The 22,587-nt window shown below is 44.8% G+C and overlaps 1 protein-coding gene across 1 annotated transcript in view; it reads right to left on the bottom strand.

Annotated features, from left to right (window-relative positions):
* COLGALT2 (collagen beta(1-O)galactosyltransferase 2) overlaps window positions 1-17,709 on the bottom strand; it is a 136,086-nt gene extending 118,377 nt beyond the window's left edge. The window contains exon 1 of the mRNA XM_047753094.1: window positions 17,372-17,709. Coding sequence (XP_047609050.1) covers window positions 17,372-17,634 — 263 coding nt within the window. The 5' untranslated portion in view covers window positions 17,635-17,709. The remainder of the gene's footprint in view (window positions 1-17,371) is intronic.
* Between the last annotated feature and the right edge of the window lie 4,878 nt (window positions 17,710-22,587).

Genomic DNA, 22,587 nt, shown 5'->3' on the forward strand with positions numbered 1-22,587 from the left:
CAGATCTGGAACTGTCTCTTCTGACGTAATTCTTTGGGTTCTTTTTCTTCTCAACACAGCCCTTCTTTTAGCTGTTGTTGTTCATGAAAGAGATGGTATTTTCTTTCAGGTTAGAGGTTATAACAGTCATGGTCCTCCAGAGAAATGGGACTAGTAAAATAGGTAACTAGAAAGCCGCAGAGCAAGAGGGTGAGAGAGAGGGGGGGACAGAAAACGTATACTATACACCCTTGTATAACACATAATACGTTTACTTCATTATCGATCGATCTATCGAACATCTACCTACAGAGAGAAGGAAAGATTTTAATGAATTGGCTCATACACTTTGGAGGTCGGCAGGCTCAAAGTCTGTAGGGAGACTGGCAGACTGGAGCCTCAGAGAAGAGCTAATGTTGCAGTTCAAGTCCAAAAGCAGCCTGATGGCACAATCCCTTGTCCCCGGAGGAGATCCCTCTTCTGTTTCATTTGAGCCTTCAACTGGCTAAAGGAGGCCCAGCCACATTTTGGAAAGCTCTGCTCCAAGTCCACTGATTTAAATATAAATCTCAGCTAAAAACACTCTCACAAAAACATCCAGCATAATGCTCGACCACCAATTCAGGCACCATGGCCCAGCCCAACTGACACATAAAATTACTATCTCAAAGGGCAAAAGTTGTCTCTAAATGTTTAGAAATTGGTATAGGTATGAACCATCAGGCTCTTCAGCAAAGATATGAGACAAGAATAAGCCAAAACTACTGAAAAGTTGTCTCTAAGCGCCAATAAAGAAACAAAGGCCTGACTGGCATCTTAAATAATGCGGCAACAGAGTAAGTTGTTTTATCTTTCATGGCATCAGTGGTGGAACTGCAAACAGCCAGCATGCTGAGGCTAGAAAAATCTGTAAAGATCAGCCTATCCAGCCTCATGGCATAGATGAAGGGACCAAGGCAAGGCAGAGAATTCAAGAAAATCTGAAAATACAGTGGGGCATGATGCACAAAAGCAAACAGCTAAGAAACCAGATAAAACTGATTAGTCAGAGTTTCCATCTGGGATGATGAAAAAGTTTTGGAAATAGAGTGGTGAATATTAGGCATGTAATTAATTCCACTGATTTGTACACTGAAATATGGCAAGGAGTTCTTATTGTGGTTCAGTGGGTTAAAGACCTGACATTGTCTCCGAGGATGTGGGTTCAATCCCCGGCCTCACTCAGTGGGTTAAGGATCTGGTGTGGCTGCAAATTGTGGCACGGGTCACAGATGTGGCTTGGATCCAGTGTTGCTGTGGCTGTGGTGTAGGCTCCAGCTGCAACTCTGATTTGACCCCTGGCCCACGAACTTCCATATGCTGCAGATACAGCTGTTAAAAAAAAAAAAAATTAAAGTGGCAAATTTGTGTGATATGTATTTTACACAAATAAAAAGTTTGGTTTTTGTTTTTTTTTAAAGAAAAAGGCTAAAGATACACAGGACATTGAGTTTTAGTGAGGAGAACAGACGGCAGTGAATTTGAATTCCAGCTTCTTCACTTTCAAATCATTTGATCTTCTGTAGAAAGCTGCCAGGCCCTTTTGATCCTTATGTCTCATCAGTCCAATAAGTATCATGATGGCTCCTCAGAGAAAGACAAGTGTGTGTACAGTGTCTGGCAAGTGGTAGGTACACAAATGTTCATCTTCCTACAACCCCTACTCAAAATCAGACTGAAATATTTGCTATCTAGCTCTTTACACCCTGCTCTGAGGGGCTAAGAAGGTGTACCAAGTGGTGAACAAACTCAATTCTAAAGGAAACTCTAATACGGTCTAACCAAAAAGAATTATAGAAAAATAAAAAATAAAAATAGCAGGTCAAATTTTAAAAAGTAATCATGGGTTTTTTACTGTTTTGTTGTATTTATTATTTATTACTATCATTTTGCTGCATGTTTGATGATTTCTTCTAGTGGAAAATGATCTATGTGGAGTTCCCTTTGTGGCTCAGGAAGGAGCCCATCTAGTATCCATGAGGATGTGGGTTCAATCCTTGGCCCAGCTCAGTGGGTTAAAGATCTGGTGTTGCCATGAGCTGCTGCATTGTAAGTTGCAGATGCAGCTTGGATCCAGCATGGCTGTGGCTGTGGTGTAGGCCGGCAGCTGTAGTTCTGATTTCAGTCCCTAGCCTGGGAACTTCCGTATGCTGTGGGTGTGGCCCTAAAAAAAATAAATAATAAATAATAAAAAAATAAAATTATCTATAAAGCACCGTTTCTTAATAAATCAATTTAATCATGTATTCATTAGTTATGAGTCATAACTCTTTTATTTCCTTCCTTCTACTGACTTTGGGTTTCGTTCGTTCTTTTTCTAAGGTCTTTATGTCTAAAATTAGATTGTTTATTTGAGATTTTTCTTGTTTCTTGTCGTAAGCCTATATTGCTATAAATTTCCCTCTTAGAACCACTTTTGCAGTATTCCATAGATTTTGGTATGTCATATTTTCTTTCTTTCCTTCTTTCTTCCTTGCTTGCTTGCTTTCTTTCATTCTTTCTTTTGCCGCACCCGTAAATGCAAAATTCCTCAGCCAGGGGTTGAACGACACTCCATCAGTCACAGCAGTGACACCAGATCCTTAACCCACTGAACCACTAGGGAACATGAGGTACTAGACGCCTTACGTGGAAAGTTACCAAGATAAAAATCACCCTCTGTTGTCCAAACACCCAACTGCTGGGAAGCACCCAGAGAGAGAGAGACACAGCTGGATGCTTGGACCAAGCTGAGCTGTTATCAAAAGCTGGCCTTTTTGTATCCAGAAGACAGACAAGCCATGCATAGATAACTGAGTCTTACTGCCTTTATTTTGATAAGATACGTGGGAAAATGAAGGTTTGGCCATCACCATGCCAACATCAGCAAAGACCAGCCAATGAGGCTGAGGTTTCTGTGCTTCCCAGAGGGACCCTTAATACTGGGTCTCTCATGGGGCCAGGGAATTCAGTATATATTAGTGAGTTACCGTCTTTTGCTCCTTAGACAAATGCCAGCAGTGTCCCTTTAGTTCACTAGTATTTGCACAGGCCCTGGGAAAACTATTAAGATTCAATACCACTATCAAAGGGGACTTGGCAGAATCCAGTTTTGGGGAGACAGAAAACTGGCCCAGAAGTGGGGCTATGACCTTCAGTCACCTGCTGGCATTGCTGTAATCTGATGCCTAAGAAATGAGGCTCCAATGCATCTTTGATGCCCAGTCAAGGCTTTGAAGCTGTGTCAAGGCCACAGGACAAAGGCAGCAGTGTTTATGCAAATCTAGAAACAAAAGAAGCTAGAATCCAAAGCTATTAAAAGTAACATCAGCAATTCAATACCCAGAAGTGATTACAGGCCCTGTACCAGCATGAAACAGAAAACACCCGAAAGTGAGGCTGGGCAGCACACCAAAATACACACTGGGAAGGAACCCCGAGGGCCGAGCACCGAGGCCACTGGCTGGATGCGCTTGGAGGCCTTGATGTCCGTCCGAAGCTCCTTAGCCAGGGCACGGCCTCTGCCAGCCACACAAAGGAGCCCTGGGCCACTGCTGCTCTGCCCCTGGTGCATGCAGCTGTAGCCACCAGCCTCCACCACAGCCACAGCCACGCCAGATCCGAGTGCATCTGTGACCTGCACCACTGCTCACAGCCACACCAGATCCTTAATCCACGGAGCAGGGCCAGGGATTGAACCTGCGTCCTCATGGATACGGGTCAGGTTCATTTCCGCTGAGCCACAAAGGGAATGCCAACACTGGTATTTTTTTTAAACCTCATCGAGTGATTCGAATAAGCAGCCACATTCGAGAACCACAATTCAAGCACATCTTCTGATACAGGAGAGGAAACCGAGGCCCGAAGAGAATAGGGGTTTGTTCAAAGGGACGCAGGGTGTGCAAAGGAGCAGTGCCTCCCAGCCCTTTTACAGGGCAACATAAATAACAAAACCAGGATATGTGCACGCTGCAGGGTAAGGGGCCAGGCTGGAGGGGATGGTCCTGAAGACCCCCAGCTGCACCTGGCCCCACTCCCTCCCCCCAGGAGATGGTTATCTTCGTGGCAGCAGGCACCACACTGTTGAATGCAGCTCACATTTTAGAGAAGGAAAAGAACTAAAAAAGAAAATGGACACACAAACTTGAGGACCTTTGCTATGGAATCTGCGAAAGACCTGTTGCCTAAAAGACATGGTAAAACCAAGCGTGTGGCGCAGTATGAGATTTCGCCACGGAGCTGTCATTTTCCCCAGAGAAGGCTGAGGTTATAAAGACACCGCTGTATCAACGCTGACCAGACCGTCCTGTAGCAGCATCAAACTCAGAACAATCTTTGGTACAGTGTGAATTTCTAAAAAGTTCTATTTTGGTGAAGGCACCAGGTTAGGAGCTTTGTACTATTATGTACCGAAGGCTGAACGTCAACTCCTAAAAGCAAGCTAATTTAATAGACTGTTTATACTTTTCACAAGTGAGAGGAGGAGGTTTTAATGGCATGCCAAACAGAAATTAAAGGGAAGAAAATTAAAAACAAGCAACAAAAGAACCAAGATAAGGGAACATGGGGCTGCAGTGTTTTACTATTTAGGAGAAGCTGATGCCCTGGGGTTTTATGGCCCTCCAGTCTATTAAGAGATGTTCACCCATAGGTATCTCTTCTTCTGTAGACATAAACGCTTCATGAGTTCATGATGCGAGAGAGCTGAGCAAAGAAAATGTTTTGATGGAGTGTCATTTTACACTGAGCCCCAGGGCAAGGTACTTCATACAAAAGGCAATCTGGGGCATAGCCTTTAAAAAAAATTTTTTTTAGTAGTCACTGTTGGACGAAGGGAGAATAGATGTGCTTGACTCAATAAAGGACACAAATGATGCCTGCCTGGCAGAGCCTTTTCTCTGTAATCCTGTATGTTACTACTTCTCTTAATAAGAAAACCCCTTGGCCTTCTTGATTGCTTAAGCGTCTGGAACCTGAGGTTTTGAAGATTGCAGTGTGTGCCAACTTTCCAAGCTTTGAAAATCCCATGGCCTGCACTTGAGACATACATACAGCCTTCGGTCCTTCCACAAGGGTCCGCATGCTTCATGGGGCCTCCTGAGAGCTCATCTCTTGCAGTTCCCAGACCCAGAGGTACATACAAGTTACTGGTATACCTGTTTAAGATCCAGATTCCCAGGCCCCTCCCACAGACCATCTGATTGAAAGTGGCTGAAATGGGGCCTGGAAGTCTACATAACTAATAAATGTCCTAGGTGCTGTCATGCAGCTGGCTCCTGAACCAGTATTTAGGTGGTATTTAGCAGTATTTAGGAACCATAGGGGGTCTCCGTTGTGGCTCAGCAGAAAGGAATCTGACTAGGAACCACGAGGTTGCGGGTTCGATCCCTGGCCTCGCTCAGTGGGTTAAGGATCTGGTGTTGCCATGAGCTGTGGTGTAGGCTGCAGACTTGGCTCAGATCTGGTATTGCTGTGGCTGTGGTGTAGGCCGGCAGCTGCAGCTCCGATTCGATCCCTAGCCTGGGAACCTCCATATACCGCAGGTGTGGCCCTAAAAAGCAAAAGAAGAAAAAGAAAAAGGAACCACAGCAGCCTTATATCAAAAGACCAGCAGTACATTAATGAGGGGCACATCCACTCATGGCCAATAACCTTGACCATGGGGGTGAGTGCTTTGAGGCCACCTCAACTACTAATTTCAACATGATTGCCTGGATTTATCCACATCAACCATCCTTGACGGTCTAATAAATAAAAGGAGGTAGATATTATTTTTTAGTCTGCTGCATTAGAAATTCAGTTTATCTTGCTCAAAAGAATCTTCTAGGTTGGAAATCAATGTGCCCAGTAAATCTTAAAGTCTAACAAGATTGGGAAAAGGCTGAGAGATTTGTAATTTTCTAAAATATTTTAGTATCCTGGCTGTTTTGAGCCTCCCAGGCCAACGCCTCAATATCCATCTGAAATGCAGACACAGTCTGACGGTCTGAATGTGCTCCCACCCCACCTGCTTCTAGCAGAGGGAATGCAGCAACTTGGGAGCTGCCTATAAGCTTACTGTTCAGTGGTGCGGTGATGACATGAACAATCCTGATTCCACTTGGCAGTAATTTTCCACTATCTTGGCGGGTCTCAGCCATAATGACTGCGGTGTGTGGAGCTTGGACAGATTATGTGGCTGGCTGGAAACCAAGGAACAAAAAAGCAGTCCAGTGGTCCAGCAAGGGACTCTGTGTTGGGAATGCCACAGCCGCAAGCCTCCACAGCCATACTTCTCACAGACAGCCCAGGAATTTAAGTTCTTCTGTTAGAACTGCCAGAAAATCCCTGCCTTTCCCCAAGACCCTGAAGAGCCAAAATTTCTCACTTAACGTGACTTTTAGGGAACATGTCAATGCAATCAACGTACGTCCATACATTCCCCTTTCTCATAATCATCTCTCTCCCTGTGAGAATAAAAAAAAAAAGGCTTGACATAGTAGCTCCCTGCCCTGCCCACCTTCAAAATGTATACAATCTCTTTCGGAGAGAAAATGGGCTGGAAAGTACTTCTTTATTGCCTAAAATACAGCCACTTTAGACTACCTTCATGGTTTCCTTGGGCTTAACAGCTATCTTAGTCCATTCAGGTTGCTGTGACAAAATACTACAGACTGAGCAGCTTACAAAAACAGCAGAAATGTATTTCTCTCAGTTCTGGAAGCTAGAAGCCAGGAGATCAGGACGGCAGCACGGTCAAGGCCGGGTGAAGGCCCTCTTTCAGGCTGTAGACTTCTTGCTGTGTACTCTTGCGATGGAAGCGGGGAAGGCTCTCTCGGGAGCCTCTCTGATAAGGGCACTAATCCCACGCAGGAAAGCCTCACCCCATGACTTAAGCATCCCCCAAAGACCCTATCTCCAAATACCATCGTCATTAGGAGTTAGGGTTTCAACACATGAATTGGCGGGGGACGGGGGAGATGCAGATCATGACAACTGCCAAGAGGGGAAGTTCCATTTAAGGAACATCCTCTCTCTAGCCTGATATGTTTCTTAATAGTCCTTGAAGTGATCTAACCTAAAAGGTAAAGAATTCTTCAAACAGAGCCAATTTACCACTTTAACCAGGTACCCGTGAGCACGCTCCTTCGGCACTGGCCTGGCCCCACGCTCAGCCTTCTGCCATCAGGATCCGTACCTACACTATTGCTTATGTTCCTGAAATGAACATCATCTAGGGGGTCCTGAAACATTAATCAGAAAATGCCATGGAGAAATTCCCTCTGTGGCAAAGTGCGTTAAAAATCTGACTGCAACAGCTCGACTTGCTGCAGAGACATGGGCTCTATCCCTGACTGGGCACAGTGGGTTAAAAGGCATAGGTTGTAGTTGCAGCTCAGATTCAGTCTCTAGCCCAGGAACTTCATATGTCTCAGGTGAGGCCATAACAAAAAGAAAAGGAAAAAGAAACTGCTGGGGAGAGAGGGATTGTTTTGCATTATGTTTGCAGAGGAACAAAATCTCATCTGCTAAACCAGGAACAGCCTCCATCTGCTTGCTAAATTTGACAAACAACTAAAACAATAACAATTACAGCCTCGATTAAATGCAATGTGTTATAACATCATAAATTCAACCCTGGCAGGATGTCAGGAAGCTATCATTGGAAGCCCAAGTCTGAAAGATTTCTGTACAGTGCTCCTAGAAAGGAAAAGAAATGTCCTCCAGCCAAATCTAAGGTTTAATTCATACAAGAGACTTGGCTAATGTCACCCACCACAAATGCTGCATTTTCATGGTTCTGGATGGCATTAAGTTCCAGTGAACTAATTACAACCACTCTGTATTCTGCATGGCTTTTCAATTACTACATATAATGAGATGCTTTTTTACCTTTTATGAACATTAACACATAGCTTTCCAACCACAGGAATGGTAAGTGAGAAAAGTGATACAATCCTGATCCTTTTACCACTAGGTCACTCACTAGTAGCTTGCCGAGTCTGCTGGTTCTAGAAAGCAGTTTCTACTTGAGTCCTAGGGTTCCTGAGCAGCCTGAGCAGCAAGCAAGGGTCACCATCAAATGCCTACAGGGACCAAGCAAACCAGGTCAAAGAGTCACACCGTGGGAGCCAATTGCAAGTACATCCGGGGTGGGCCTGGACAAGATCCAGGGGACAGTGGGGCTACCCAGCCCAACAACTGTTGCTGTGCACTAATGCAGGCCTGGCAGGGCAGGTAGGTGCTGCTTTCTCAGGTGTTTTTAGTTTGTGAAAAGTTACCTAGTTATACGTTTATGACAGATGTACTTTTTAGATGCATGTTACACTTCATAAAACATTTTTTTAATGGGATCAGGGCCAGATTTCTGGGCGTCAGATACACAAGAACAAGAGAGGAGGATGGGTGTGATCAGAGGGAGGTTCAGAGTCACTACCTGGAACAGGTGTTGCGTGAAGCCGGCTTTCACTGTGCCAGGCGGGGCATGTGTACAGGTCGGCTGGCAGAGTTTAAGAACCTGGGATGGAGAGATTGACTTAAAGACATCACACTTGTCCAGAACAGGATATATCAAACATTCACTCTTAGGTACAAAGAAAAAAGTCTCTAGAAAAATACACAAGAAATCATTAACTATGATTGCCCCTGGTGAGTGGTATGGAAAGGAAGGGAGATTAACTTTTTATCATTTCCCATTCATACTTTTTCAATGCCTATCATGGGAGAGTATTACTTTTTCAGTTTAAAAAAAGAAAAAGTCAGGAAGGAAAATCTTAAAATAATTATATGACTATAAATAAACCTACCAGGATGCTAAGAGATTTCACTTTTTTTAAAATAGCAATTTTTGATACACTAACAATGTAAATGCAATTAAATGAACAAGTCACTCCTTTGAGCACAAAAATGTCACGACATACACAATACACAAAATTTGTAATTCCTGATGAATAGTATCTATGATTTAGAGACCTAATGAAAACTCTTCATAATAAGGTAACTGGGGAATAGAACTAAAACCAGACTGCAGGCTAATCGTATTCTCTCAAAATTTAACTCGACTGAATAATTGTTCTGTTATGTGAAGAAATGTGCAGAAATGTGCCTTATAATAGTTCTACTATAGTTCCTATATAAGTCTCATAATGGGCCTACTATAGTGAGCGGTAGACTTGAAGACAGTGCCACACAGTGATAGGACCCATGAGAACACTTAAGTGCTGGAAAAAGGACCAAGGTACAACCCACAGCCTTTCTGGTTACAAAGCTTTCCTTGTTCACTCCTTGGACCACCAGAGACAGTCAAGGGAGAGGGTCGCAGGAAGCATGCTTATGGACCTGGGTCACCAAGAGACTCAGCAGGGGGATCACCCGGAGAAAGGAACTGAAGACCAAAGCATAAAACCAACCCCCGCGTAGAATAACTGGCATGCTCCTTTAAACCAGGAGCAATGGTCATTATAAAATAATCAACGCTGAAATAACCCTACAGGACTTAAAATCTAGAAATCTGTTATCTCACACAACACTTATTCGTTACATAATATACTGGGGGGAAAAATAACCCTGAACTGCCCTGTGCTTTGGTTTCCCCACTCATGGAAGTCAGTTAATCAAACAGATCCAGGACGACTTAGGCATCCATTCTAACTCGACAATGTGCCTAAAGCAGAACAAGAGGATAGGTGATTTCAGTATTTACACAAAGAAAACACACAATTCTGAGGTCCAAACCTGCTTTGAAATCTACAGTAGGGGAAGGATTGATAGTTTTCTCCAACTCTTTGCAAGAAAGTTGCGCTTTTTCCGGCCTCGGCCATGGCATATGGAGGTTCCCTGGCCAGGGATTGAATCTGAGCTGCAGCTGAGACCAACGACTTAGCTGTGGCCATGCAGGATCCTTGACTCACTGCATCATAGCAGGAACTCCCAAGACCACTAGTTTAAAAGGCTGAAAAACTGACCCTGTCTTACCAATATGAACCCAAAATGCTGCAGTCATGGCGCATAAAAATAACGTTACTTTATTCATTTGTCACTAACAATACTTGATCCAGTTCTTTCTGCCCCTCTGTAGTTGAGATGGTAGCAAATGACCGGCCCCTTTACTTACAAATCACCTCTTTAGTCTCATTCTGCTCCTGTGACATCTACCAACACAGAACAGAGTTTAGTAACTAGAAAGTGCTTACGCTTGGTGACAAAATTATAAAGACAGCGGAAGGAAACCACTGAGTCTCCTGTGTCATTCAAGCAGAAGGGGCCATTCTTCTTTGAAAGAAACACTGGCCCTCTTATCTTCCTGAGTTGGGTCAACTGACAGAAGCAAAAACTAGAATTAATTGGTCCTTTCTTGATCTTCAACAGACCGTCTGTATTCAGTCTGTGACATTAGCTGCCTGAGTCACATCCCGGTTCCCCCACACTAGCCTTGTGACATCATGCGAGTTATTTAAATTCTTCGTGCCTCAGTTCCCTTCTGTGTAAAGTGAAGAGAGTAATGACACCTCTCACTCGGATCATGGTCAGGAGTAAATCAGTGATCACGCCAAAGTGTTTAGAACAGACGCTCCATAAACGTGAGTCTGAACTATGCTGAGAATTTTTTGTTGGAAGAGGGAAAACAGCTTCTTTTGAACATATTTTCTTTTTAACAAATCTTTAGGATGAGAAAGGTAACAGAAATAAGACCAAAAGGAAAAGCTGTAGAGGACATAGCACTATATTCCATTTAGTAGCATTTGTGTAAGAGACACTGTAGGAGCGCTCACTATGCCACAGTGGGTTAAGAATCCGACTGCAGAGAGTTCCTGTAGAGGATCAGTGGTTAATGAACCCATGAGGATGTGGCCTCGCTCAGTGGCTTAAGAATCCAGCACTACCATCAGCTACAGTGTAAGGTGCAGACACGGCTCGGATCTGGAGTGGCTGTGGCTGTGGCTGTGGCTGGCAGGTATAGCTCCGACTGGACCCCTAGCTTGGGAACCTCCATATGCCAAGGGTGTGGCCCTAAAAACACACAGACACACACACCTGCGGTGGTGGCTCTGGTCGCTGTGGAGGTACACGTTCAATCCCTGGCCCAGCACCGTGGGTTAAAGGATTCAGTGTTGCTGTATAGATCACAGCTGTGGCTCAGATTCAATTCCTGGCTCAGGAACATCCATGTGCTGCAGATGTGGCCCTAAAATGTTAAAAAGTATTGCTTTGCCAAAAATTTAAAAATACATAAATAAGTCCATGTAACTAATAGATGAATTAAATGAAGAATTTGGTGATAAAGAAGCTATACTTAAAAAAAAAAAAGAAAATAGGAGTTCCCATTGTGGTTCAACAGGTTATGAACTCAACTGTATCCATGCGGTTGTGGGTTTGATCCCTGGTCTTGCTCAGAGGAGTAAGGATCTGACATTGCCATAAGCTGTGGTGTAGGTCAAAGGTGCATCTCGGAATCCTCCTTGTTGTGGCTGTGGCATAGGCCAGCAGCTGCAGCTCCAATTCAACCCCTAGCGTGGGAACTTCCATATGCCGCAGGTGCGGCCCTAAAAAGCAGATAGATACTAGGTAGGCAGGTAGATAGATAGATAGATAGATAGATAGATAGATAGATAGATAGACAGATAGATTGATTCATTGATCTGTCAGACAATGTATTTTTTAAAAAAGACGTTGCATGTATTATCTCACTTGCTTGTTATAATACCCCTTTGAAGCAGGTGTTACTATGAGTCATCTCCAGATGAGGAAGGCGGGCTTAGAGATTCACTGATGTGCTCATGACCACACAGGAGACTGGAGCCCTAGTCTGTCTGATTCTAAGCTTGGTACCCTCCCCTCAGTACTAAACTACCAGGCTGGGAAATACAAGAAAAAGTAGGGGGTAAGGAAGGCAGACTAAAGGAGAAAAGGGGACTAAAGTATGTTTTCAGCCCTGAGCTGAAACTTCTGTCCATAGGGATAACGTAAACACTTAATGTCAAGATTGTAATGATAAAATGTGACATCATTCTCACCATTGGTGAAAAGTAATATTATTAGTATTTTAGAATATTTTACAAACACAGTTGCCTGAGTGTATCAAGTTAAAAACATTTACCAAAATGCTAGTGGTTGGGCATTAAAACATGGAACTAAATCCAAGATTTATCCCACAACAAGTAGCAGTTCACCATTGTTAATGTTCACGTGAATAGAAACATCTCTTTATTTAAAAGCCATACGGTGGTTTCCAATTTAGCATACGTATTACTTTTCAAAACTCCACCAAACGAAATGCCCAGATTGGTCTGTAATTACACAACAGTTATGGCCTTGTGATGGCACAGACTCTGTGCATCCCAACTGTCTTCCCACAAGGAACAGCAGGCTCTCCTTAATGTAACTTTTGGGTCAAATGTTTTTCCTTGTGCCCATTCTTCATCATCCCGTTACTTGGCACTGCCCCCCTTAATCATAGGTTTGGGAAAGGGGACGAGGTCAGCCTTCCCTCTACTGCTAAGGCCACTGCTCATGGCTCCACCGAATTAAAGAGAACACGCTGAAATGCATGGCCACATGTCACAATGCCAAACGGTTCTCTTCATCTGGTAGTTTAGCACAGCAGGGATCCCCTTGCTAACCCAGTGCAGGGTTTGTTTTTGTTTTTTTGGCCACACCTGGGGCATGTGGAAGCTCCTGGGCCTGAGAGCAAACCTGAGCCACAGCAGTGACATGGCCAAATCCTTAACCTCTAGGCCATCAGGGAACTCCCTCCAATGCAGGTTTTAATTAGAACACAAGAAATATCTCAGTTTCTTATCACAGAGTTGTGATATTTGCAGAAAAACAGGTTGGTGGGGGTTTGAGATCCAGTAGGTAAATAGGCAAATACTTTGCTGGTACAAAGTATTTCTAAAATATAAACTTTCCTTAATTCAGTTGAATCCAAGTAAATGTGATGCTAACTAAGATAACTGCACTCATCCTCTGAAAAAGTTTTCAGGTCAACCTGTTGGTATAAATTGGTCCAGAACTGTAGTTCAGGGTAAGAAAGAAAGAAAGAAAGAAAGAAAGAAAGAAAGAAAGAAAGAAAGAAAGAAAGAAGGAAGGAAGGAAGGAAGGAAGGAAGGAAGGAAGGAAGGAAGGAAGGAAGAAAGAAAAAGAAAAATTATACCACTGGGAAATCTAAATGTGATCCTTGAACCAGGCTCTCAATTCCTTATACAGGAAAGAAGTCTCTCTCTCTCTCTCTCTCTCTCTCTCTCTCTCTCTCTCTCTCTCTCTCTCTTTTTTGTCTTTTTTAGGGCTGAACCTGTGGCACATGGAGGCTCCCAGGCTAGGGGTCCAATCGGAGCTGCAGCCACAGGCCTACACCACAGCAACGCAGGATCTGAGTGGCATCTGTGACCTACATCACAGCTCACGGCAACGCCGGATCCTCAACCCATTGGGCAAGGCCAGGGATCGAACCTGCATCCTCATGGATCCTAGTCAGATTCGTTTCTGCTGAGCCACAATGGGAACTCCAGGAAAGAAGTCTCATTAGATGCTCCTCCAGCCATTGTCAGAGGTAAGCAGATGATTGAGAAGAGTGAGTTTGCACAGTTACTAAAATAAGATCAAATGGAAGCTGGCAGCCCAGATTTTGCGCTCAACATGGTTCTGTTTTGTAAAGTTCTAGGTAGCTCACAGCCATTTTTGACGCTATTTTTGACATCAGCATGTGCTGGCGTTGGAGTTGGTCAGTTTGGCATCGTAGAATGTTGAGTGGGGAGCCTAGGACTGAGAGACAGGAGGTAAGGAATTGGCAGAAGCCCCTCAAAGCAGCAGCATCCTAAACTGAGGTACCACCTCCTCCTGGAGGGTTATATCCCAAAACCTTCCCAGTCAAATACTGCCCTAGTGCCAGTCTTGAAGTCGACAGCGCTGACGGTACAATGCAATGAGTCTGCAAACCTGTCACCCACTCTATCTCCCCTGGCAGGAAACTCTGGTCAATGACTTTTTATTAGCCTTGCTGTTCCCTCTTTTTGGAATCCTCCTTTCTTCCCGGTTTTAGCGGATTCCTATTTGTCCTCCAAAACTGAATTCAAACTGTCAACTCTTCTCAACAAGCTGTCTATGGCTACACAAGAGCCCCGATATGATTTGGAAGTTGGCGCTCCCCTAGACCCTATAAATGCTACTCAGATTACCTCGCATTGCCCAGTTTAAAAAACAACAGGAGTTCCTGTTGTGGCCCAATGGTTAACAAACCCAACTAGTATCCATGAGGACGTGGGTTCCCTCCTTGGCTTTACTCAGTGGGTTATGGATCCATTGTTGCCGTGAGCTGTGGTGTAGGTTGCAGAAGCGGCTCGGATCCAGCATTGCTGTGGCTGTGGTGTAGACCAGCAGCTGTAGCTCCAATTCGACCCCTAGCCTGGGAACCTCCATATGCCGAGGGTGCAGCCCTAAAAAGAAAAAGAAAAAAAAATTAAAAATAGAAATTAAAAAAAACAATAGAAAAACCCAACATAATTTGTCTGTGAAAAGCCCTGTCTATTCAACTTTTTCCACCCCAAACCTGGCATAGTGCTTAGTTCGCACAAAAGAAAGTCATTAGAAGCATATACTTGCACAAGTTCTCTGTGCCTCGGTTTTCCTGTCTGTAAAAGAGTATAATAATAATAACACACCTGATAGGATTATTGTGAGGATGAAACCAGAAAATGAATGCAAAGTGCTTAAAAGAATTATGAGCTCTTACCATTAGATATTTATGAAATTAATAAGTAAATACAATCTTCGATATGTCAGTTACTCTAGATACAGTATCTTCTATGAAGTGGACCTAATTTTCTTTCTTTACAGGATGGTAGTACGGATCAAATGAGATACCACAACTGATGCAAGTTCTTTGAAAAACTGTAAAGGACTATTTAAAAACTGGCATTTTATTATTATTACTAATAAGTTATATAAAATTTCTAAGCCAGAACTCAAAGAAGAATCTTTAGTAGCTAATGAAGGGGTTGCCCAAGGCATCACTCATGCTTTTGGTTTCTTCCTCAACTTCCCAACACAGACCATAAAGGTAGAGCCGCAAGGACCATGAACATGGGAAAGGGAAAACAGATCCCTAAGGTCCATGCAGAATTGGAATACTGCCCCTCTAAAGAGAACACCAGGGAGCTCCCTTCGTGGCTCAGCGGTTAACCATCCCGACTAGGATCCATGAGGATGCAGGTTCGATTCCTGGCCTCGATCAGTGGGTTAGGGATCTGGCATTGCTGTGAACTGTGGTGCAGGTCTCAGATGCAGCTCGGATCCCATGTTGCTGTGGCTGTGGCGTAGGCCGACAGCTATAGCTTCGATTTGACCCCTAGCCTGGGAACTTCCATAGGCTGAGGGTGAGGCCCTAAAAAGCTAAAAAAAAAAAAAGAGAGAGAGAGAGAGAACACCAACGTCCATAGAATCTGGAATATCCAGGGAACTCAGGATGTATAATCATTGCTGGGTGACTCTGATCATATCATAAAATCTATGGAATTCAAGAGCTGGAAAGAATTTTCGAAATCACTGATTCTAATCCCCTTATTTTACTGATAAGGAAACCCGATATCTATGGATCCCAAGTAACTGGTCCCAAGCTACATATCAAGCTAGTAACAAATAACTCAAATCTCCCGATTTGCCACCTATAGGTTTACATTCACTTTGCTTATATTATGTTCCCACCATTACCTTTTTTGAGTGGTCTTTAGAAACAAACCTGGCTTCAAATTCCACTTTCACCACTTACTAATTCTGTGACTCTGAGTGACTGAACTGATCCGAGTCTCATTTTCTTTGTAAAGTAAGGATCATCGCATCGCTTTCAAAAGTTAACCATACAATGAAATGGATGAGGTCGGCGTAGCAAAACCTGTACCTTGCACTTGCGTCCCCCTTCACTAACCTCCTATAGTAACGTGATGTTCTTTAAAACCAGACAATGCATAAGGGCCAAGACCATCCTGTAAAACATCTCTTTTGAAAAAAGCATCTAAGAACTGACATTTAGGAAATTTTCTTCCGGTATTGAAACAGTTAAAAAAAAAGTCCTTCCTTCTGGTTTTAAACCTGGCTGCACCTCCGTTCCCACTTTCCACATAGCATGCCCTTCGCGTGGCGGTGGTCACGTAAAGCGGGGTATATAGTGCAGCAGTGTATAGCACAGTGCTGCACTATATCCCATGTTTGCTTTCTCACCTCTGCACCTCTCCCACCAGGTAGCGTTAGGCGGCCAGTTCCAGCTCCTGCTTTATTCTTCCTTCTCCCTTTCTGCCCAACTGTGCCTTTAAGGATGTCTCATCTGTGGACAGCTCCCTTCTTCAACACAGGCTAGAACTTGTTCTGGAGTCACCTGGGCTCTGCTGTTCTCAGGGGACCAGAGGCCTCTCATCCATGTACTTGGCTGCCCATCTCCCAGCCAGCGTCCACCTCCTTCTCCACAAGTCCCTTAGCAGCTCACCTGGCCACCAATTTCTCACCCGCAGATGCTGGCTTTTATAAAGGTGAGGGACTGGATCAGTTTCTAAAGTTGAGGTGGGCAGCCAACCCCACTGATGCCCTGGCCCTCCCTGTGGCAAGTGCAGGAACCAGGCCCTGTGTTCCATCCTAGGGCAACAAAACTTAGCTGTTTGCCTTCCTGAGGCGGCTTGATCCCTAGGACCCAGTACCCCAGAGCACCCTGGTGCAGTTTGCACCTGCAGCTAGAAATGCACCCCAGGAGGATGCACAGGTGGGACAGCGCTCAGAAGAGACAGCATCCACAGTGGCGGTGTGGTTAGGAAGACACTGCGGGCCCCAGCTAGCCTCGAACTCTGAGCCCTGGTCACGTCTCCCCTTCCTCTCCACACCCCGGGAGAAGCAGGGCCCACTTTTCCAGTCTCTGAGGTCTGAGCAGGAGCCCGGCACTGGGAAGCCGGGGCGGCGCGCTCCACCATCCCAGCCACCCCGGAGCCTCGCTAGCCAGTCGCAGGTATGTTCCAGGTCTCGCTCCTGGAGTAGGCGGCGACCCCCGTACTTTAGCCCCTCGCTTCGGGGCGAGGGGGCTGAGGTGAGGAAAGAGGAGTCTTGGCGAGCAGACAGGAGAAGCTAGCACTCTTGCGGGGTCTCCCCAGCCCTGTCGTGGAGAGGGACAAGGTCACCCCGATTCACACTGTCCCCACGGGAGCTCGGGTCGGGCGGCTTTATCCGCATGAGCACCGGGTGCGCTCACAGACGCGCGCGTCCTTCCCCAACCCGACCGCGGATCCGCCCAGGACCGGCGCCCGCGGCAAGGGGTGTGCCACCACGTCTCTCAAGTGTCCCAAGAGGTCCCCTCGCCCCGCAGCCGCACTTCGGGCGCTCGGGGTGTCGCCCCCTCCCCTGCACGGCGCGGCCCGCTCACCAGATGGCCATCCGGCTCTTGGGGTAATCCAGCCGCTCCAGGCAGCCGAGGAAGTGAGGCAGCGAGTGCGCAGCGTTGCGCGCGAGGATGGCCACCAGCACCGTGGGTCGCTGTAGGGACGACTCCGGGAAAACCACTGCCTCCTCTTCGTCGTCCTCGGGGTCCGCCTCCGCGGCGAAGCGCGCCCTGCAGCCGCCACGGAGCAGAGCCCAGGAGACGAGCAGCAGCGCCCAGGCCAGGGGGGCGGCGGGGCGCGCGGCCATGTTCACGGCCGTGGCGGGCGCCGGGACGACCCGCCGCCGATGCCGGAGGCCGGCGGCTGGAGGTGGAGGCGAGGCGGCCGGCGCGCGCGCACTGGCCAGACCACTGCAGCCCCGGACCCTCCCGCCGCCGCCGACGCCACACCGCGGGGGCCCGAGTACCTGCCGCCGCCGCCGCCGCCGCCGCTGCCGCTCGCCTGGGGCTCGGCTTGCAGACAGGCGTGTCTGTGAGGCTGTTTGTCCCGAGTCCCGCGGAAAGTTCCTCTAGTGCAGGCTCAGCTTGTACCGCTGAGGTCTGTGGCTTCTCCCAGAGCCGTGAGGTGTGGCCGTATCTGCCAATGGGCGTGTGAACGTGTGTGTGTGTGTGTGTGTGTGTGTTTGCGCGCGCGCGCGATTGTGTGTACATAACGGTGCAACTCCAAGAAAATGTATTCTGCTTTTGCAAACCCAGTCTGAAATCCTTCACGGTGATGCAATGTATCCAGTTTTTCATAATGCACCTATTGACTAAACGGGTAGAGGTCTAAAACGGAAAGTCACCCGATGATTCATTACCATTTTAAACAATTTTTTAACTTCCACAAAGGCGGATGTTTGCATTTCCTTACACATTTAAGTGCCCTTTAAATTCATTCTTGACTCGGGAGATCCCCCAATAATATCAAGTTGGAAGACGTGGAGAATTTTAGAGCCTTGAGATTAAAGGAAACCTCTTGAGGGGCAGATCTTCTACCTGCCAACCTGGGGTTCTGAACTGCCCAACAGGGTGTGTGTTAAAAAGGTGATTTGCTTAGATGGTTTTCTTTTTCCTTAAAGACCCAAACTGACAAAGAGTAACAAAAGGAGGGACAGGCATTCTATGTTGACGGAGAGGTACACGGTAGAAAGAAGGGATGACGTAAGAAAGAACACAGCAGGTAAAATGAAATTGGTAGCGTACACTGTCAAAGGATATTTACTCTTGAACACAAGGAAGGAAATCTCTCCTAATGAAATCTGGAGTTCCTTCTTTGTGGAATTGTGTAGACTCTGATCTGTGTGCAGGGTGGATTCATACATACCTCTGCACGTTCATGACTTCCAACCCCAGCTTGCCCTCGGTCCTGTCCCACGGTCTTTTTACTAGTTGTATCCATCGTTCCTGCAACTATTAGAAGGCTTCCTCGCTTTCCTTCCGCCTCCCCACTTCCTCGGGAGAATAACACCTCCTTTCCAGAACTCCCTCCCCATCCTGTCTCTCACTAGTATCCCTACCAGTGCATCCTTACTTAGAGGTGTCTATTCACAACAGAGCCTCTGATCCCATCCCCTCCCTTCTAGTGCAGGGCTTTTCTCCTTTTATCTTTACTGGAGTGAATCTTTAATGGGTCCCTCTCCACCAGCCCTTTTCTCTGAAGCAAAGCCAGTCCTCTCCTCTCCTTAAAGAAAGAAAGAAAAAATCTGGGCTTTCTTTCTAGAAATCTTCCCCCATCCCCAGCTTAGCCAAGCCCCTTTGGGGGGGGGGTGTCTACACTTGCTTTCTCTACATCTTCACCTCCCATCTCTCCCACTACAACACAGGTGGTTTCCTACATTTTTACTGAAGTTATTCTGGCAAAGCCCCCAATGACCTCTGCATTGGAAGATTCAGCCAACTAGCTTTAGTTCAAACCTTCCTGGATTTGTTACATAATCTCTCCCCTTGGGCTCCTCTGACCCTGCTTGTGTTCGAGCCCCCTCATGCGTGCTATACTTCTAGCTCTGCAAGTTCTCTCAGAGTGATTGCAGCCTTCCTATCTCCATCTCCTGCCCTAACCTCTTTGCTAATGTGCATGCTTTTATTTTTTATTTAATAATTTTTATTTTTCCATTATAGCTGGTTTAGTGTTCTGTCAATTTGCTACTGTACAGCAAGGTGTCCCAATCACACATACGCATAAACATTCCTTTTTCTCACATTATCACGCTCCATCATCAGTGACTAGATACAGTTCCCAGTGCTATCCAGCAGGGTAACATGCATACTTTGATATTTAATGGCCTACAGACATTTCCTTCTCCTCAATGCTCGTTCAGGAACTGTCATCACTCCCAAGGGCTCACAGCCTTGTAGGGGAAGCTGCAAGTTAAAAATGTCATTACAGGAGACATTATCACAAAATGGTAACTCTACCATACTTCAATAAAATTTTTAAAAGCAATATTTTAGTCTAAATGGAAAAAAAGAGAACATCTGTTAGAGGTATCCTGACAGGTATGTATACCAGCCACAGTGGAAGCACAGTCACTTATGGAGTAGACATGTTGCTGGAGGGACTATTAGAAAGGTTTCACGAGTTCCCGTTGTGGCTCAGGGTTAAGAACCCGAGCCCTGGCTGGGAGCTGAGGTATAGGTCACAGATGTGGCTCAGATACGGTGTTGCCATGGCTGTGGCATAGGCCAGCAGCTGCAGCTCTGACTCAACTCCTAGTCTGGGAACTTCCATATGCCACAGGTGCAACCATAAAAAAGAAAAAGAAAAAAAATACAGTTTTTCGAATTTAGCAATTTAGAGTTTACATGGTTAAATATTTAGAGATAAAAACTCTATTGAAACACATAAAAACATATTAAGAACATATATGTCTTCATTTTTATTATCTAAAACAATGGTTCCTGATACTTTTTTGAATCTTAAAAAAAAAGAAAAGGAGTTCCTGACGTGGCTCAGTGGAAATGAATCTGACTAGGATCCATGAGGACCACAGGTTCGATCCCTGGCCTCACTCAGTGGCTTAAGAATCTGGCATTGCTGTGGCTGTGGTGTAGGCCAGCAACTACAGCTGCAACTCGACCCCAAGTCTGGGAACCTCCATATGCCACAGGTGTGGCCCAAAAAGACAGAAAGAAAGAAAAAAAGAAAGAAGAAACAAAGGAAGAGAGAAAGAAAGAAAGAGAGAGAGAGAGAGAGAAGGAAGGAAGGAAGGAAGGAAGGAAGGAAGGAAGGAAGGAAGGAAGGAAGGAAGAAAGAAAGAAAAGAAAGCCCCTGCGCATGATAGTAGTTGCATTTTTGGTAACTACCAAAAGTGCATAATGGCACAGTCTGCTCTGGCCTCGGCCGCTAAATGCAAGGAGTCTCTTGGAGCATCCTGCACAGGCCACAGGAACTTTAAGACATTGTCCTTTCTCTGGGATGAGATGGGATTGATGGTCAGTTGCTGGTGTTCCTGGGTATATTTTAGTTTTCTGAATGTTCTCCTTACTAATTTACAAAAAGAGCCTGATAATTAATTATGGCCTGGCAAAGAAAATGGAATTTCCTCTGATCTTGGCGGGTTCCTAAAACATATTAAGAGAATGTGTATTTTATTAATCATAAATGAATGTATAAAGTATGAAAATAGCACCCCATATATGTGAAATGTAGTACAGATTTAATTAGTCTATACACAAAGCTTGGTGCAGAAGTAGATTCCACAGTCTTTGCAACACTCTATTATCCACTGGATTAACTAATAAATGAATTCATTCAGTGAAGTTGCAAGATATGAAATCAATATGGAAAAAAAAATCAGTTGCCTTTTTATACAATAACCACAAACTATCTGAAAAAGAAATAAAGATTAATACAATGTAAAGTAGCAACAAAAACAATAAAAAAAAACTTAGAAATAAATTTAACCAAGGAAGTAAAAGACATCAAGGAAATAAATTGAAGAGGACAAATAAATCAAACTATAAATCTCTGTGGATTAAAAGAATTTATACTCTTAAAATGTCTATACTACTCAAAGCAATCCCTATCAAGACTCCAATGTCTATACTACTCAACGCAATCCCTATCAAGACTCCAATGGTGTTTTTTACAGAAAGAGAAAAAACAATCCTAGAAGTCACATGGAAATACAAAAGACCCTGAAGAACCAAAGCAATCTTGAAAAAGAACAAAGCTGAAGGCATCTGACTTCCTGATTTCAAACTGTATTACAAATCTATAATTGCTGGCAGTAGTCATTGCTGGCATAAAAACAGACACATAGACCAATGGAGCAGAATTTAGAGCCCAGAAATAAACCCATGTGTATATGACAACTAATATTTGACAAGGAAACCACAAACATTCAATGGGGAAAAGATATTCCCTTCAATAAGTGGTATTGGGAAAACTCAATAGCATTCATGTGGGAAAGAAAGAAATTGGACCCTTATATTAGATCACTTGAAAAATTAACTCAAAAAGGACTTAAATGTAAAACCCCAAACCATAAAACCTCTGCAAGAGAACACAGGGGAAGAGCTCGCTGACACTGATCTTGGCAAAGATTCTTTTGATATGACACCAAAAGCAGAGGCAACAAAAGGAAAAATAATAAGTAGGACTATATCAAACTAAAAATCCTCTACACAGTAAAGAAATGATCAACAAGATGGAAAGGCAATCTAAAAAAATGGAGAAAAGAGTTGCAAACCCTATGATATAATGGGTTAATGTCCAAATAAATAGAGAATGCAATGCAATAGCAAAAACAAAAAACAAAAAACAACCCAACCACCAACACCAACAACAAAACCAAAAACCACTATTTTAAAAATGAGCAAAAAACCTGAATAGACATTTTCTCAAAGAAGATATACAAGTGGCCACAGGTACATCACTAATCATCAGGGACATGCAAATAAAAACCACAATGAGATATCACCCCACACTTGTCAGAATGGCTATCATCAAAAAGTCTACAAATTATAGGAGCTCCCATTGTGGCACAGCAGGTTAAGAACCTAACGCAGTATTCATGAAGATAAAGGTTCTATCACTGGCCTCCCTAAGTGGGTAAAGGATCCGGTGTTGCTGTGGACTATGGTGTAGGTTGCAGATGTGGCTCAGATCTGGCATTGCTGTGCCTGTGGCATAGACTGACAGTTGCAGTTCTGATTTGACCCCTAGCCTTGGAACTTTCACATGCCGAGGGTGTGGCCCTAAAACAAATGACAACAAC

The sequence above is a fragment of the Phacochoerus africanus genome, chromosome 11, assembly GCF_016906955.1.
Source record: "Phacochoerus africanus isolate WHEZ1 chromosome 11, ROS_Pafr_v1, whole genome shotgun sequence".
NCBI classification, from domain to species: domain Eukaryota; kingdom Metazoa; phylum Chordata; class Mammalia; order Artiodactyla; family Suidae; genus Phacochoerus; species Phacochoerus africanus.